The sequence below is a fragment of the Cyprinus carpio genome, chromosome B19, assembly GCF_018340385.1.
Source record: "Cyprinus carpio isolate SPL01 chromosome B19, ASM1834038v1, whole genome shotgun sequence".
Lineage (NCBI taxonomy): Eukaryota > Metazoa > Chordata > Actinopteri > Cypriniformes > Cyprinidae > Cyprinus > Cyprinus carpio.
In genome coordinates, this window is record NC_056615.1 from 10862548 (window position 1) to 10877973 (window position 15426).

General features: G+C 37.5%; 1 protein-coding gene across 5 annotated transcripts in view; it reads right to left on the reverse strand.

The window, feature by feature from the left end:
• The window catches only part of LOC109111580 (engulfment and cell motility protein 1-like), an 82467-nt gene that overhangs the window by 16756 nt on the left and 50285 nt on the right, over positions 1–15426 (reverse strand). For all 5 annotated transcript variants that reach the window (XM_042745440.1, XM_042745438.1, XM_042745439.1 and 2 more), the window contains 3 exons: positions 15190–15294; positions 14005–14113; positions 1645–1781 (listed from right to left, as the gene is read on the reverse strand). In XM_042745440.1, the coding sequence (XP_042601374.1) occupies positions 1645–1781; positions 14005–14113; positions 15190–15294 (351 nt within the window). The remainder of the gene's footprint in view (positions 1–1644; positions 1782–14004; positions 14114–15189; positions 15295–15426) is intronic.

Below are 15426 nucleotides of genomic sequence, written 5' to 3' on the forward strand. Positions count from 1 at the left end.
TTATCGTTACAATTGTAATAATGTCAAAGAACGCCCTAGCATAAGCTAACATCGATTTTTATTTTTAATTATAATTTAATTTAATTTATTTAAAGAAAGATTAATTTGTTCAGTAAACCACAGTTTAATATATATATATATATATATATATATATATATATATATTATAGTTTTCTCTGTACATTATTTCTCACTCAATGTATATACATATGTAATTAAAAAAAAACAAGAATATAATTTTAAAAAAAGAAGCAAACATTAAACTAGCTTCAAGCCATGCTTTAAGAGCTCAACAAGAATGAGCTCAATGGAGGCAAAAAAGATGCTGCCTCCTAAAATTTTTTAGGGAAAAACACTTCTGTGCTTGCCTCCTCTGAGAAAACTGGCTGGAATCATTATATATTCTTAAAGTAACTGGAGTGAGGGGGTATTATAAAGTTTATCCTTCTTTATTAGAAATTAGTATTCTATAACATTAAAGGCTTAAAGAGTTATTTATTTATTCTGGAAGGATACAAGACCAACATGTAATAAACAACTGTCTCTTAAAAGCTAAAGTTAAATCAGCTTGAGAAGGTGACATCTGAGCAATGAAACAGAGTTATTACTCTTTAAGTCTGTAATAAGCTCCCACAAAAAGGTGGGTCTAATCCTCTTCATTCAGGATTGTCTCCACACACGACAAGTAAATACAATGGATGTTGAGATTTAGGCGTTACACTAATTTTTTCTTCTATAAAGAGAAAAAGGATTGAGAATTCCAACTGCCATGACTGAAGAAATTACATAGTCGTTCTGCTGATGATGTTCCATTGATAAGATAGTGGTGGTCTTATTACTCCATGCATGTCAGAATTGATGGTCATGTGGATTGTTATTTAGAGATCCACTGATTTGTATTTTGCTTGAAGGGAATAAAGGCAAGAATCACTAATACACAAATCATTTGAAACAAGAGCTTGATTGGATTAAAATCTCAACCTTCTTGCTACCATCAAAAGAACTTGAAACAAATCAGTCTACTGATGGCAACTTTTCATCCCTCCAGTAAAGTTAAAAAAAGACTACTTCCATGTGTGCACACTGTCAGAAAGAAAGAATTGGGAGTTCTGATCACCAGATTAAACAGCAGTTTTATCTCTATTTTCAGCAAGCCTATTTATAATGAGGCAGGAATACAGACAAGGGGCAAAAACAAGCAGGTTTTCTCAGATGTGCTGCTCGTATAAGAAAACAAAGGATAATGAATTTAATCACAGTGTCCAGAGAGACATGCTCCAGGGAGATATTTTAAAAATTAGTTTTCATGTCCATGAATCTTAATTAAGCTCAAATATACAGCTTTACACGAGATGGTCTTTTATCCTATGCTACAACTTTGGGACAAGTTTGCTGTGTGATTATCATAATTACACAAACAACAGCCTAGCAAATCTCATCCACCTCTTTTACCAGAAAAAAGTTTGCCTCTGCCAAGAGCCTGGAACTATCATTTTCACCAGAAAATGACTAACTTCGGCGAGCCCTGCTTTTCCATGTAGTGTGAAGTAGTGATAGACAGATAGCAAAACAAAGTAAGGTAAAGGGTTACTGATGTTGAGTTAGAAACAGGTGCGGTGTCTCAATCAAAAGGGTTGCTCTTACCTTATTGAAGTCTTCAGAAGTGGCTCTCATCTCTTTCCAGGTTTTGTTGAGTAGTTGGATACAGATGCAAAAGAACTCCTCAAACGAGCGGTCGTGGGTGAAAAACATCGGGTGGAAGTCATGGCAGTTTTCGCTGGCTGTGAACAAACAAATCAGACAAAGTTAGTGTTTATGTTGTCAAATGCTGCACACCAATCCACCTGAAGAAAGTTGATTTATCAGGTAAAGCAGCAATATCTGTATCTCATGACTAAACTACACCCTTTATTAATGTTGATAAGCGTGTGAGCCTCAAGAGAACTTCTGACTCTCCAAAAGGGACTTTGAGCATGAACTTTTAAGGAGGCTCACGTGTCTGCTTTCTTTGCCAGCTTCAGCCCTCACGTGGGCTTCTCATGCACTGACACATCAGATATGGCTGGGAACGAATGGCGCTACCTCACGATGCATCTCTCTGAAAGAGCCTCTTGGCAGAGCAGACGATTATTCTCAAGCAAGAGAAGCACGCGCTTGGCTCTCAGGACACCTACACATTTGAAGTGAATGTGAACAGTTGGTTAAAAATGGCATTTTTATAGCTGTGTTTTCTTTCACTGCATTCCCCTGCTGTTCTTAATTCAGAAATCTAAAAAAAAAAAAAAAAAAAAAAAAAAAACTTTCGAAATTCTCAAGAGCCTTAAGAGATTCTCTCTGTTCCCCACCAAAAATTAATATCTAAATTAATAAAATTAATATCTAAATTAATAGTGTTACATGTGGTCTTGGTCTGGAGACCTCCTAAGGTCACATAAGTGGCCCTTTTTCGAGTTTTCATTACTTCTTCATTACGTCTCAGTCTGGTCTGGGTTTCATAATGGGCTGTCACTGAGCAGCTGTCGGCCTAGTTTTTTAGGTGTCTTTGGATAATTGACCATGTTTGGATAATGAAGCATGTTCAGCTGTTCAGTTTAGAGAACCAGTGCACAAGAACAAAAGTGACAGAAGTCAGGTTACAACTATCAAGACCAAGGCCTGACAATGCCAATGCCATTTGCAACTTGAAATTATTTTACAAACCCATCAGGATCAAGATAGACGTGAAAATGGTCAGCAATGGTGCTTTGTTTACTTTTTTATATCTGCAGTCCTAGCTCTTCTGATTTCTCTTTTTTAACAAATGAATCCAGACTACTGCCATCTGCTGGTATGGAGACTTCTTTTGTCTTTCATGCATGTGTAAAACATACAAGCTAGTTGGACATTGGCTGTAGTCTTTGAGGTGTGTTCAAGTGGCTCACATGCAGGCAATACCATATTTGGCTTTCATCGCTGCTCGTTCTTTAATGTCAGCTTCCTGTCTAGGCCTTTACGGTCTCAGGTCATGATCTTCTCAACAGAACAAGTCTTTCTCCAAAAAAGATTCTTCTGTGAACATTTGACTTACAATTGTTACTCTTGAAACTTTCTTACTTGTAGAGAAACTCATTTTTATTCTCTTTCTTTTGTCTCACGGTGTCATATATTTTTACTTTTCTGAGCAGTTCTGGAACTTTTCATCTCCCTTTTTCCCCACAAGGAAATTGCTTTGTTGTATCCCTCATGTCTAAGTCGCTTTGAATAAAAGCGTCTTCTAAATGAATACATGTAAATGGATCTGGGTCTCACTTTACAGTCAATATATTCAGCATCTCTCTTTTTCAGTTCATTAAAATGGCTCTTTGACTGACAACCATCAAGGGGTATTGGTCTTAGCAGTCATAGCAGGTATGATAATGGCCTGGGTCTCGGAGGGTTTGGTCTTGACTCCTATTACCCTCTTACTAGGCTTACGAGCACATAAAATGCTATGTACATAGAGATGATATATAGATGGATGAGATGTTGGCTGATTAGCCTCATACGAATGATAAGAGAAAGATTTTCTCTTCATCTCGCCACTTCATAAATGATCCTCATAGATTCCCCCCCACCCCCCGGGATATTACCAAAGCAGGATTATGGAATGAGAGCTCTGTGATGATCTATGCGAGATTAGTGCTTTATAAAAAAGCTTGAATCAAATCAGAATGGCTGCGTGGGAAATTAAAGTCTGGGAGAGCGCTATAAAAATGGAAGGTGCCATTATTGTGTTCATAAACAGCAGCAGTCAAGGTGAAAATGAAACTCTGGCTTTCTCCCTGAGGCCCTGCGGCAGCAATCACCTATGTGTGTGTCAGCTACGCTGCTTTAATACAAACACTGCTCGAGTGGAATGGTTGCTTTGAATGAGAGCCACTGTTTGAGGTTCTCATTTAGGGGAATTGAAAGCCCCTGCAGTTGGCCAGTAATTGCATTGGCTAGGTATAAATTGAAACTTCACAGTATAATGAATGATGCCTGAAGGGGCAATGGGGCTTTCATTGAGTGTGACGTCACGTGGACTGGTCAATCTGAGACTCAATCCACCAGACCATCCTAGTCACAGGGCCTGGTCCTTTGGGATGGCTCCAACTGATTCATTGTAATAGTTCCCTTCTCCTTCAGAAGTCAGAGGAGTTCAAGGGTGTGCTGAAGGGGAGGGCAGCACTATCAGCTCCCGCATGCTGAGGAATGAAATGTCAGAGTCACTTTGGCTCCAACCTAAGCCCTGAGCTCACATGTTTGGACAGTTTTAACAGTCTGACGCAACTCCACAACTCTAGCTGGCAGTCATGCTGAATACAGAATCTCATTAAACCAGAATGTTCTCTCGTATTGTAACTAAAGGATCCTCAAAGATCTTCCTGACCTTTTATCTTCAAAGCTGTGCACAATCCTTCCCAATTTGTCTTGAAGTCAAGGGACACCCAAGCAGGCCATTAACCACTACTAGTATAGTTTTAAACTATAATGAACCCAGAAGGGGGAAAAGTAATAAAAGTAATAAAAATAATTTTAATTTTTTTAAATATATATTTTACTTTCTGCAGCTTCAAAGTTATCAGTCATTTGCAACTCAGGTGATAAGCTCAAAATGTTTGCATGAGCAAAAATGGCAGAATTCAGTGACATATTTCCATGGATGCTGCACCTGAAGAAGCAACAGCCCTTGAGATGTATGGGAGTATTTGTGCAGATATTATAGACCTCCTATCCATTATGTCCACATTCACAAGTACGATTACATCATATAACATCATTTTAGTCAGTTTCCCATGACTGCCATGTAACTGAGGATGCAGAGATATTATGTGCATGGTGTGAGTATTAACATGGGCTTTATGCCCTCCGGCTAACAACCATAGCACAGTGTAAAGCTGCAGTGTAAATAGCATACAATTCAACATGTCAACTGGTTAGTTGGGCAAGCAGAATGGTTGTCAGATACGCATTAAAAAGCCTGTTGCAATTTTTATGCAACAGACAAGATGACCTCAAATCCGTCAGCAGAGTCATGTCGGACCTCCCATACTCCCCCTCTGAGTCTGCCATGAATCAGCATCATACTAGCATTCAATGCAGGATGAGTTATGATTCCTCACATAGCTTTTTTCATAGAATTCTTTGAACACACATCCTTTAACACTTGTTTTCAGTGCATAATAGGCCTGCCAATCAATTGATTTTACAGTTGACTTCACAAAAGTAGCTTTAGAAGCCAATATAGTGTTACTTTTAAAAAATTATCACAGCAATCCACACAGGATGTGAAATGTAGACCAACATGTGGAAGTCTAACTGTGACAAACTCTTCATGATATTGATTCGACGTCATTCACTCATGTATTGTTTATAGAGAAATGATGTAATGGAGTGGCCATCTGCTGATGCCTGAAGGCAAATGACGAGTCACAAAGAGTGAATCATCCACAACATGCCAGCAAAGAAGACAAACCATGTGGTCTGAATTGTCTGCTGTGGAAAACACATGCAGCCACTTCATACAAGTTGCATGAGGTAGACTGAACTCTGAGCAGCTTGATGATTGAACAATGGTTCACCTCTGAGAATCTGGATCACACAACTGATCCTCCAGAGATAAGGCTTTGCAAAGACTTGTCTGGGTGGTCTTTAAAGAAGACATGGGATATTCTTACATACTAGGAATCTGACCAGGAATTTTAACCATATGTCCATATCCTGGTGCATCTGTGGGAAGGTCATAGGACTGTAACACCGACAGATGCATTGGCCACCCCTGCATCTCTCCAAATCTGTCATGATCATGTCACTTTCTGGCACAGATAATTACGGAAGACAAGAAGACAAACAGATGCACGTTAGGGGAGAAAAACAACAAACTAAACAAGTGAGTACAAGCCTGAAAGCCCCAAGGATGACATTCAAACATCACACAGAGAACAATGAGACGTCAAGGCAAGATGACAGCTGCAAGAGGTCATCTTTGAGGCAAAAACTGTGATGAAATGATGAATTTACAGTGATGGATCCCACCCTGGCTCTTCAGTGCAGAGGGAACACCCGTCAAGACAAGGGGAATTAAATAATCATTGCCATTACACAAAGTACACCATGAGACATCTCCAGAGGGGAATCTAGTCCCAAAAATATGGAAAGCCATATTAAAATTCATCTTAAAGGAGCAATGCATCCAACAAAGAAACAATCATATGACTTTTCTAAAGACTTGGATAGAATTTTAAGATATTTTAAAGTACCGTACTTCTAAAGTTTAGGTCCCATTACATTGCAATTACATTTAATTCATTGTACTTGTAATTGTAATTGTAATTCCATTCGTAATTCCATGGATTTATATAACTCTAATATAACTTTATATAACTCTGCATTAATTTTTGGTGAACATTTTAAATCATCTTCAAGCAAATGTTAAAGAGATCATGGAGAAATATTACTTGAGGCAGGTCTGCCAAGTGATGTAAGCAACTGATGATACAAGGCAAATGAGACAGCTGCCAATCTGTTCATTTGTCTCATACTCAAATGTCAATCCACAAGCTGTCATCAACATACTTAAATCCACCAACTATAATACAGAGGTCAACTATAATAAACATGTCATTCCACTAACTCCCATAAATGCATGTCAATCTACAAAATACCATACACGCCCTTAAATACACAGACTATTATTTTTCATTTGTAGATAAACTGGATTGTATCTATTTAATCACACAACACTCAATCCATCTTGCTGTGTAATATAAGCACAGCAGATGTTCTACTGGACCTGAACCTCTGTGTTTGTCCGTGTGTGTGTTCGAATGTGAGTGAGATGCTGACAGCAGCTGCATCTGTTCACTCATCTATTTTGCATGAGAAAACTTGACCACACCAATAGCACAGCTGTCTCATATTTTTATCCATTTTTTATCCATTCATTCTGTCCTGAAAAGACCTTCCAGCAGTCTGACATTTTGTACAGTGTTCAGAAATTAACTTCAATTGTCATTGCCAAAATGGGACAACTTTAAGCTTAACTTAGACAGATACAGACTTAATTTCTTCTGTGGAAAACAAAAGAAGATCTTTTAAAGATATATATGTTTTGTTTTTGTCAATACACTTAAGAAAATAGGGCCCAATGTTGTTTTGAACCCCATTAACTTTCACTGTATGGACAACTGGTCTGGAACAACGCAATGGTTATATACCTTTATTTTTGGACAAGCTTATAACTTTAAGTTAGCTTTAATCAAATTTAGGAAGCTAAAGTCTTAGTCCACATTAAAATGTATTAAAATTAGGCCCTCTTTACACTAGTGCATTTTTTTAATGGCTTTTTAAAATTAAAACAATCCTGGTCTACACTAGCGTTTTCAGAAACGATCTCCATCCACACTTCACAATCGACACACGTCACATGACCATTCATGCAGGTACAACAATGAGCATGTTATTGTCAAGGATACGCAAAGGGAATGTGGGCAGCCACGCCAGTCCTCAGGATGTGGTACCCACTGCCTTGTTTAAAGGGGTCATATGATGCTTTTTTTAAAGATCATTATTTTGAGTATTTGGTGTAACAGAATATGTTGACATGCTTTAATGTTCAAAAAACAATTTTTTTTAAAAATACTGCACATTATTGTAGGTCCTCTATGCTCCGCCTCTCTCAAACGCGTCGTTTTCTACAAAGAAGCGCCAGATTGTCATAGCAAAGTCAGAATTACCTCCTCTCCTAGGTTCACGAAACAGTTGTCCATAAAATGTGTTGCTTTTCTGTTGCAAGTAATCTTAAAGATTCTTAAATGCATCTACTTTCAGAAGGCCAAATAAAGTGCTTTTTCTTTTCACCTAGAAACACGCAGCATCTCCCTGACATGGCTGCTTCAACACTAACTGCGGTTACTGAAACCACAACTTTATTTCCACAACTTCTTTGCATGAACATTTGGACGGCATTACGCAAATATTTCCACACAGTGACGTAGACGTGGGTGCATGTTTGAATGAGCCATTTTAGGGGGCGTGGCAGAGTCTTAACTTTGGTAAAGAATATCTCTTTGGTTTTGAGACTTTAGTCTTTGCAACTTTAGGGATCTTATCTATGCACAATCAGCTTGAAACACTCCAAGGAGAAAGGACCCCTTTAAAAATGTTGTTGACATGATTGGTCCCTGTGTGTTATCTTTAATTAATAATTCATTAACTTCAGGTCAAGTTCCAGTTAACTTTAAACAAGCTGTGGTCCAACCTATTCTACAGAAAACAAATCTTGATCCATCTTTACTCCAAAATTATAGATCTATTTCTAAGTTACCTTTTATGGCTCAGGTCCTGGAAAAAGTTGACGTAAATCAGCTCTCAGCTGTTTTAGATGGTTATAATGTGTTTGATAAATTCCAATCTGTCTTTCTTCGTATGTACTAAACTGAAACAAGTCTTCTTAGAGTTTTAAACAATTTGTTAATGCAAGGTGATGCAGGACAAAGCTCTGTACTGGTTTTATTGGATCTCACTGCTGCTTTTGATACAGTTGATCACTGTATATTTGTTGAGAGGCTTAGACAGAAGGTTGGTATCTCTGGAACAGCCTTAAGTTGGTTCTCATCATACTTATCAGACAGGTCTTTTTCAGGAAGAGTTAAAAATTATACCTCATCAACAGCACCTGTGTCCTGTGACGTTCCCCAGGGTTCCGTTTTGGCCCCATTGCTTTTTGCTTTGTATTTGCTGCCTCGGGAAACTGATAAGTAATTTTGAAGGCATTCGCAATCATTGCTATGCAGATGATATTCAACTATATATTTCTTTTAAGTCACATGAAATTACAAAATTGTCTACTCTTTCAAATTGTATAAACTCTATTAAAGTCTGTATAGCAAATAATTATTTACAGTTAAATCCTGAAAATACAGAAGCACTTATCTCAGCTCCTGCTAGTGTTCTTCCAAAAGTGATGGAAAGTCTTGGTACTTTATCGCATTCTGTTAAATCTATCAGAGATCGGAGAACAGAATGATTATACATGCATTTATTTCCTCCCGCCTTGATTATTGCAACTCTCTTTTTACCTGTCTTAATAATTCATCCCTCAAACGCCTAAAAGAGGTTCAAAATGCTGCTGCTTACCTAGTCATCAAAGAGTTCTCACATAACCCCAATTTTAATTTCTTTACATTGGCTCCCTGTCAAATTTAAAATTCATTTTAAAATTCTTGTGATGGTGTTTAGAGCTTTGCATGGTCAAGCCCCTTTGTATATAAAAGAGATGTTGAAACCCTATAATGCTAGTAGAGATCTGAGATCCTCAATTCAGATCCTGCTAGTTGTTTCATGTTCTAGATTGAAGACAAAAGGAGAATGTGCCTAGTAGTTTCTCCCAAGTTGAAGAATGCTCTTTCTCGTAAAATGAGAACTGTGGACTCTCTGCAGCTGAAAACTTACTTGTTTAAACTTGCTTTTGTTTAATATGTTCTTTTAATTGTCATGTCTATTTTTATTCTTCATACAACAATTATGTAAAAAAACACTTTACAACACCTCCTCAAAAAATGCTAAATAAAAAAATATTACTTACTACATTCTTATGATATTTAATGGCTTTGCAATGTAGACATTAAAACAAAGTAGGTAAATTCACGGAAATGGTACTGATATGCATTTTATGTCTGGCCTAAAATAATGTGTATTATAGACCAGGCTAAAAATGCAGTACTAGATACAACAGGGCTTCTATGCCCCATCCATTCACAAAGAGGTCCTCAGCTTCAAAATGGTTCAAGACCCCTTTCTAGCCTGCTATTTTCAACTTGAACTATTCTCGACTTTGACTAGACAAAATACTACATGTTAGTGGTTCTTTTGAACCTCTTTTTGAGCTGCTAATGGGACCTTATAATCTGAATCAGCCGCAGGGATCACTTCAAAGGCAGTGTAAATTTCCATTTAACTCAACTTGGCACTCTAGCGTCCATCGTCCTCTCCATGTAATTGCCCGCACAGTGTGTATTTTTGTCAGCATTTGTGCATTCTGCAATGAGTGGTCTTATTACCGAGCACAGCTGAAGCGAAACTGAGGTACTTCAATAGTACAGCCTGTCAATACCGACATCCATTCCATATCCATTAACTTCTGTATGGAGGAGAAAAAGAGCCTCAGCAAGTACTGATGCAGAAGATGTTCCTAGGAGAACATTTCGCACTAAACAAATACACTTAACAAGACATGTGGGAGCATGAAAAGGAACACTTTTTACTCATTGTATTTTTTTTCCCACTACATTTCTGTAGGAACTAGAGCAAACAGAAGAGCATTCTGGTTTCATCCACAGACTCAAAGTTGATCCCTCAGGCTTGCCCAGGCATGGTGCCATGTGCCAGTCATAAAAGTGTGCCATATCTCAGTAGGGGGCTCATGATAGAGCAGCAGGGATGTCAAAAACATGATCTTGGAGGTGTGAGATAAAGCGGACAATTACAGACAAGTCTATTCCTGATGCTGTTAACCCATAGCATCATCTATGCGGAGCTGAAGATCACTGATGTTCATGGGTTTATTAATGAAATCAAACTCCATGGACGTCGAAGTGATCTGACTGTGACATGTTCACTGTGATAGTTTTACAAATTATAATACAAAGCAAGGCCAGAATTGGCAGTCAATTCATCCCTGGACTGTTTTAAATTGTTAATATTATTTAACATTTTTACACAATTGTTCACTGAATATCTCTTAATTTATCTAAATTTTTATATAAACTAATGTTCAAAAGTTAGGGGTCAGTAGATTGTTTTTTTTTAAGAAAGGAATTTTATTCAGCAAAGATGCATTAAATTGACCAAATGTGACATTAAAGACATTTATAATGTTACAAAGTTAGTTATCAAATAAATGTGTTGTTTTTAATTTCTAATTATCATAGAATCCTGAAAAAAGTATCACGGTTTCCACAAATATATTAAGCAACACAACTGTTTCTAACATTGATAATACTAAGAAATATTCATTGAGCAGCAAATTAGCATGTTAAAATAATTTCTGAAAGATCATGTGACACCGAAGACTGGAGTAATGATGCTGAAAATTCTGCTTTTTATCAAATAAATAAATTACATTTTAAAATATATTAAAATAGAGTTATTTTAAATTGTAAGATTTAAGAATATTCTAGTTTTTACTGTAATTTTTTTCTCAAAAAAAAAAATTGCAACCTCAGTAAGCACAAAAATGTTACCAACCTACCATAACAAACTTTTAAACTGTAGTGTAAATAAATCATATAATTTAGAATCATTATTTTTATTATTATTGCTCATATACTTAGGTTTTGGAGCTTGTACTATTGTTTTACATTGCAAATATGCTGTAGCTCACAATGGCTTTAAAGGTCAAAAGTAGTTTTTAGGGCATTTGCTTAACAGCATTATTTTATTAAAACTTTCACTCACATATATTACAAGAACACTCACCAGACCAGGGATAGGCAACGTTGGTCCTGGAGTGCTGCTGTCCTGCAGAATTTAGCTCTTACCCTAATCAAACACATCTGAACAAACTAATCAAGGTCTTCAGGATTACTAAGGCTACAGGTGAGGCTTTTTTTCAGGGTTGGAGCTAAACTCTGCAGGACATCGGCACTCCAGGACCAATGTTGCCTACCCCAGCACCAGACATTTTGCTACATTTATGATTTAGATGGTATGTATATTGGATCTTTGCAAGATGTTTATTCACAAAGTCAACAAATGCACTGGTTTCTAGATTATATGCTCTTTTTTCACAGACACCTCTGTAATGCACATGTGCTTACCATGATAATTTCAACTCTGTAGCTGGCCCCAAAATACACAGTACTGAGCCATCATTAATATGTAAGTTCAGACATAAGGTGGAAACGCACCAGTCTGCTCCCCCTGTAAAAGTGCAAGAACACCATAAATCCATAAGCAAGGACATTTCAGCATGTAGCCATTTTGATTCTCCTCATAAATATTAGATATGCCTTTTTAAAGACTGAAATAGGAAGCCATTGCATGACGCCTGACCACCGCAGATTCCATTAAAGCTTTTGCAGGAAAAACATGGACAGCTATAAAACTTTCAGCGCTTCTCTGAGAGGAGGTGAAGCAGGGACACCTGGATTCTTCATAAATAATTCATGACTGCTGACGGAAGTAGCGGTCGAACAGAAACTCTTGTGCCACAGCTAGATAAAACATATTTAAATGTGATGTGGGATATGCCATTAAAACTCTATCACCGGTAAGGGCAAATTGACTGAGTATTTAGAGATGGTTCAGCTAGAATTGTTTGCCTGCAACAGGGTACCGTATCAGCATAATTGAAGGGAAATGATGACCTAAAAGCTAAAACAAGTGTTGGGAAACTCTAATTAACAAAAAATGAGCAATCATCTGCAACACTGCTGCGGTCTCCAGAGCTTTCACAGGTGTGACAGGTCTCCTCTTGGATTGGTAAGTGCACAAGCTGGCATTGATCTATAGGCCATGTCTGCTTATTCGAAGAAGATACCAAATGAGAAGAGGTCCCCACTTTTAAGGGTCACAAAATCAAAACAAGCCACTCTACATCCTTCACATCTACATCAACTCAAATCTAGAGTCTACCCTCATTATTCACTTTCAAAGAAAATATCTGCCAAATAGTGAAAAGTGTTCTTCTTTTTGAAAAAAAAAAAGTGTGAAGAAGTGTCCTACCTCAGCCCTGGCTTTAAAACGCACACGTTACTTTTAAATGAGGAATTACATTAAGCTTTCTCAGCAAGTTCATTTAATTAAGTTTCCGATGACAGGATGGTGAAGCAATCTCCACTGAGAATATACTTGCCGTTCAATAACGCCCAAAAGCTGTCAGTGAGGTTTTGCTAATAACCTCTCCTCTGCTAACTTGAATCAGAATACCAAATGGAGTTTTTAAACAATAAAATGCTTTGCTGGCTGCTCATTACTCTCCCGATATTGAGCTTAATAAATGTGATGAATCACTTCAACTGTGTCACATTAAATGGTGCGTGACTGAATATAGCAATGGATTTATAGTTCCTTGTGATTCCTCAGAACTCCAGAGTAGGATAGGAGATTCTCAGATCTCGTAGAAATTTCAGATGTGGGCGCAGAAACTCTTATTTAATAGTATATGACTAGAAGATTCATTTCTTTATAGCGAGAAGACTTGCACTGGACATGAACGATACCATAAATCATGCAGCTTGAACGATAACATGAATAAAAATGGAAAAAAAAAAAGAAAATCCAACAGACTTAGATTTGTTAACCTGTCTAAGAACCAGGGGTCAGCTGCATGCACATATCCACTATGTTAATATTGTGTCTTAAACACAATCTTTGGAACACAAATTAAGATATTTTTGATGAAATCTGAGAGCTTTCCGACTCTCCATAGACAGAAGCGCAACTACCACATTCAAGACCCAGAAAGGTAGTAAGGACATTGTTAAATTAGTTCATGTGACATCAGTGGTTACACAAATAACACCTCACAGTGCCGCCCATTGAGATCTATCCCACACCTCTGTCCTGCTCACCTCCATATATCATATGTCTCTCCCTGCCACTTTCCATTATTCTTTCCCTTATGTGCAATCCTGCTTTGAATTTGAGTCAGACTGGTCTCAATCCTTATGCATTAGCTCACGTCAGACAACAGTGGTTGTTGCAGTCTCCTCAACTTGAGACATAAAAGCAAGTCGTAAAAGCTCAGACACTGCAGAGGTGGAAGAGGGCAAACATTAGGCTCTTTACTTTATTAATTTATGAACTCCTCTAAAATTATAAAGTCTAATGTTGCCTTTTATCTTCACCGCTGGCAACTGTTCACTCTCAACATGTGTGGAAGAAAGACAAAGACAAAAAGAAAGACAGACCAAAAAGATTCTTTCAATTATGAAACTCAGTGGAGACATCTAGCACAAGTCCATGGTAAATAAAAGAAGTTTTTAAAATGATGACACTTACGAAGTTCTCCAACTTTGAGAATTTCACACAGCATCTTCGTCAGTTCGATACTACTGCGCCCAAAAGGACATTCATGTTTATCCTCACGACTGCTGTTCTCCAGTACAATCTGTAATATACAGACAGAACTAAATGTGTTAACTAAATGTTTACATTAAATAGTATTAAATCTATTAAGGAATAATGCTTTGTGAAAAAAACATTTTACATTAACTAGAAATAGAAAAAATAAACTAGAACTATAACTAGAAGAAAAAAAACTGTATAAGCTGTATTTCAGGTTAGGAGGGGTTGTTGTCCTGGAACTTGTGATGAGGAGACCCAAAAAATATGCCTTTACACTGCTAAGGGTGCTGGAGTGTATGCTGAGCACTGAGTGTATTTTAGTGTTTATCAGGGTATCGCCTGAGAGCAGCGATGGGCTGAAGAGTCACAGAACGCAGCTGTGGAGTGCAGTGAAGTGGAATAGTACAGTTAAAGAGTTATGCAAGGAGACAAGAATTGTCCTCATTCAACACCACTCCACTTTCCTTACTCAGTCTATGAGTATGAACAGAGTTGTAGATAACGCATTTTGGAGGAGAATAAGAATTTTTTTTTTAAGCAGTAAGTGCAGAGAAACTAGACACAAAATCAATTCTACCATCAAGATTTACTCAGTTCCAGCACTCTTACACAAACTGTAAAACATATGCAATCTATAACATGCATTTACAAAATGATAGGTTGAATTTCATTTCATGTTATCTTTAATACAACTCATCTAAAGGGATAGTTCAGCCAAAAATGAAAATGTCATTAATTACCCTCACGTCGTTCCAAATCTGTAAGACCATCGTTCACAAAAAGTATTCTCGTAGCTTTATAAAATGATGTCCTTACTAACTTTCTGGGCCTTTAACGTGTTAGTTGTGTTGCTGTCTATGGAGGGTCAGAAAGCTCTCAGATTTCATCAAAAATACCTTACTATGTGTTCTGAAGATGAACGAAGGTTTTGCAGGTTTGGAACGACATGATGGTGAGTAATTAATTAACTCATTTTTGGGTGAACTAACCCTTGTTAGTTGAGGTAACACATGGCTTTAGAGGTGTTAATGGAGCACTAGTCAGATTATAAACAAAACAGATTTTAAAAAAAAAAGCATTTTCTCAATTCCACACCTACGTAATGTGAGTGCATCTTACCCTGATATAAGCATCCTGATGGTGTCTGGCAAAATAGAGCATGTTGTCCAGAGCCAGCATCCCAGGAGGAATCTGAGTGAAGTCCACTGCAGGATTCACGTGATTCTACACAAACACAAGCATGATCGAGAGTAAACACACACTCCAGCTGTGACTCCATGACTTGCATCGTAATCATGCCAAGAGTCTCGTATTGCATTCAGAGCGGCCAAGTCGAGATAAGACAAGTGTCAAATT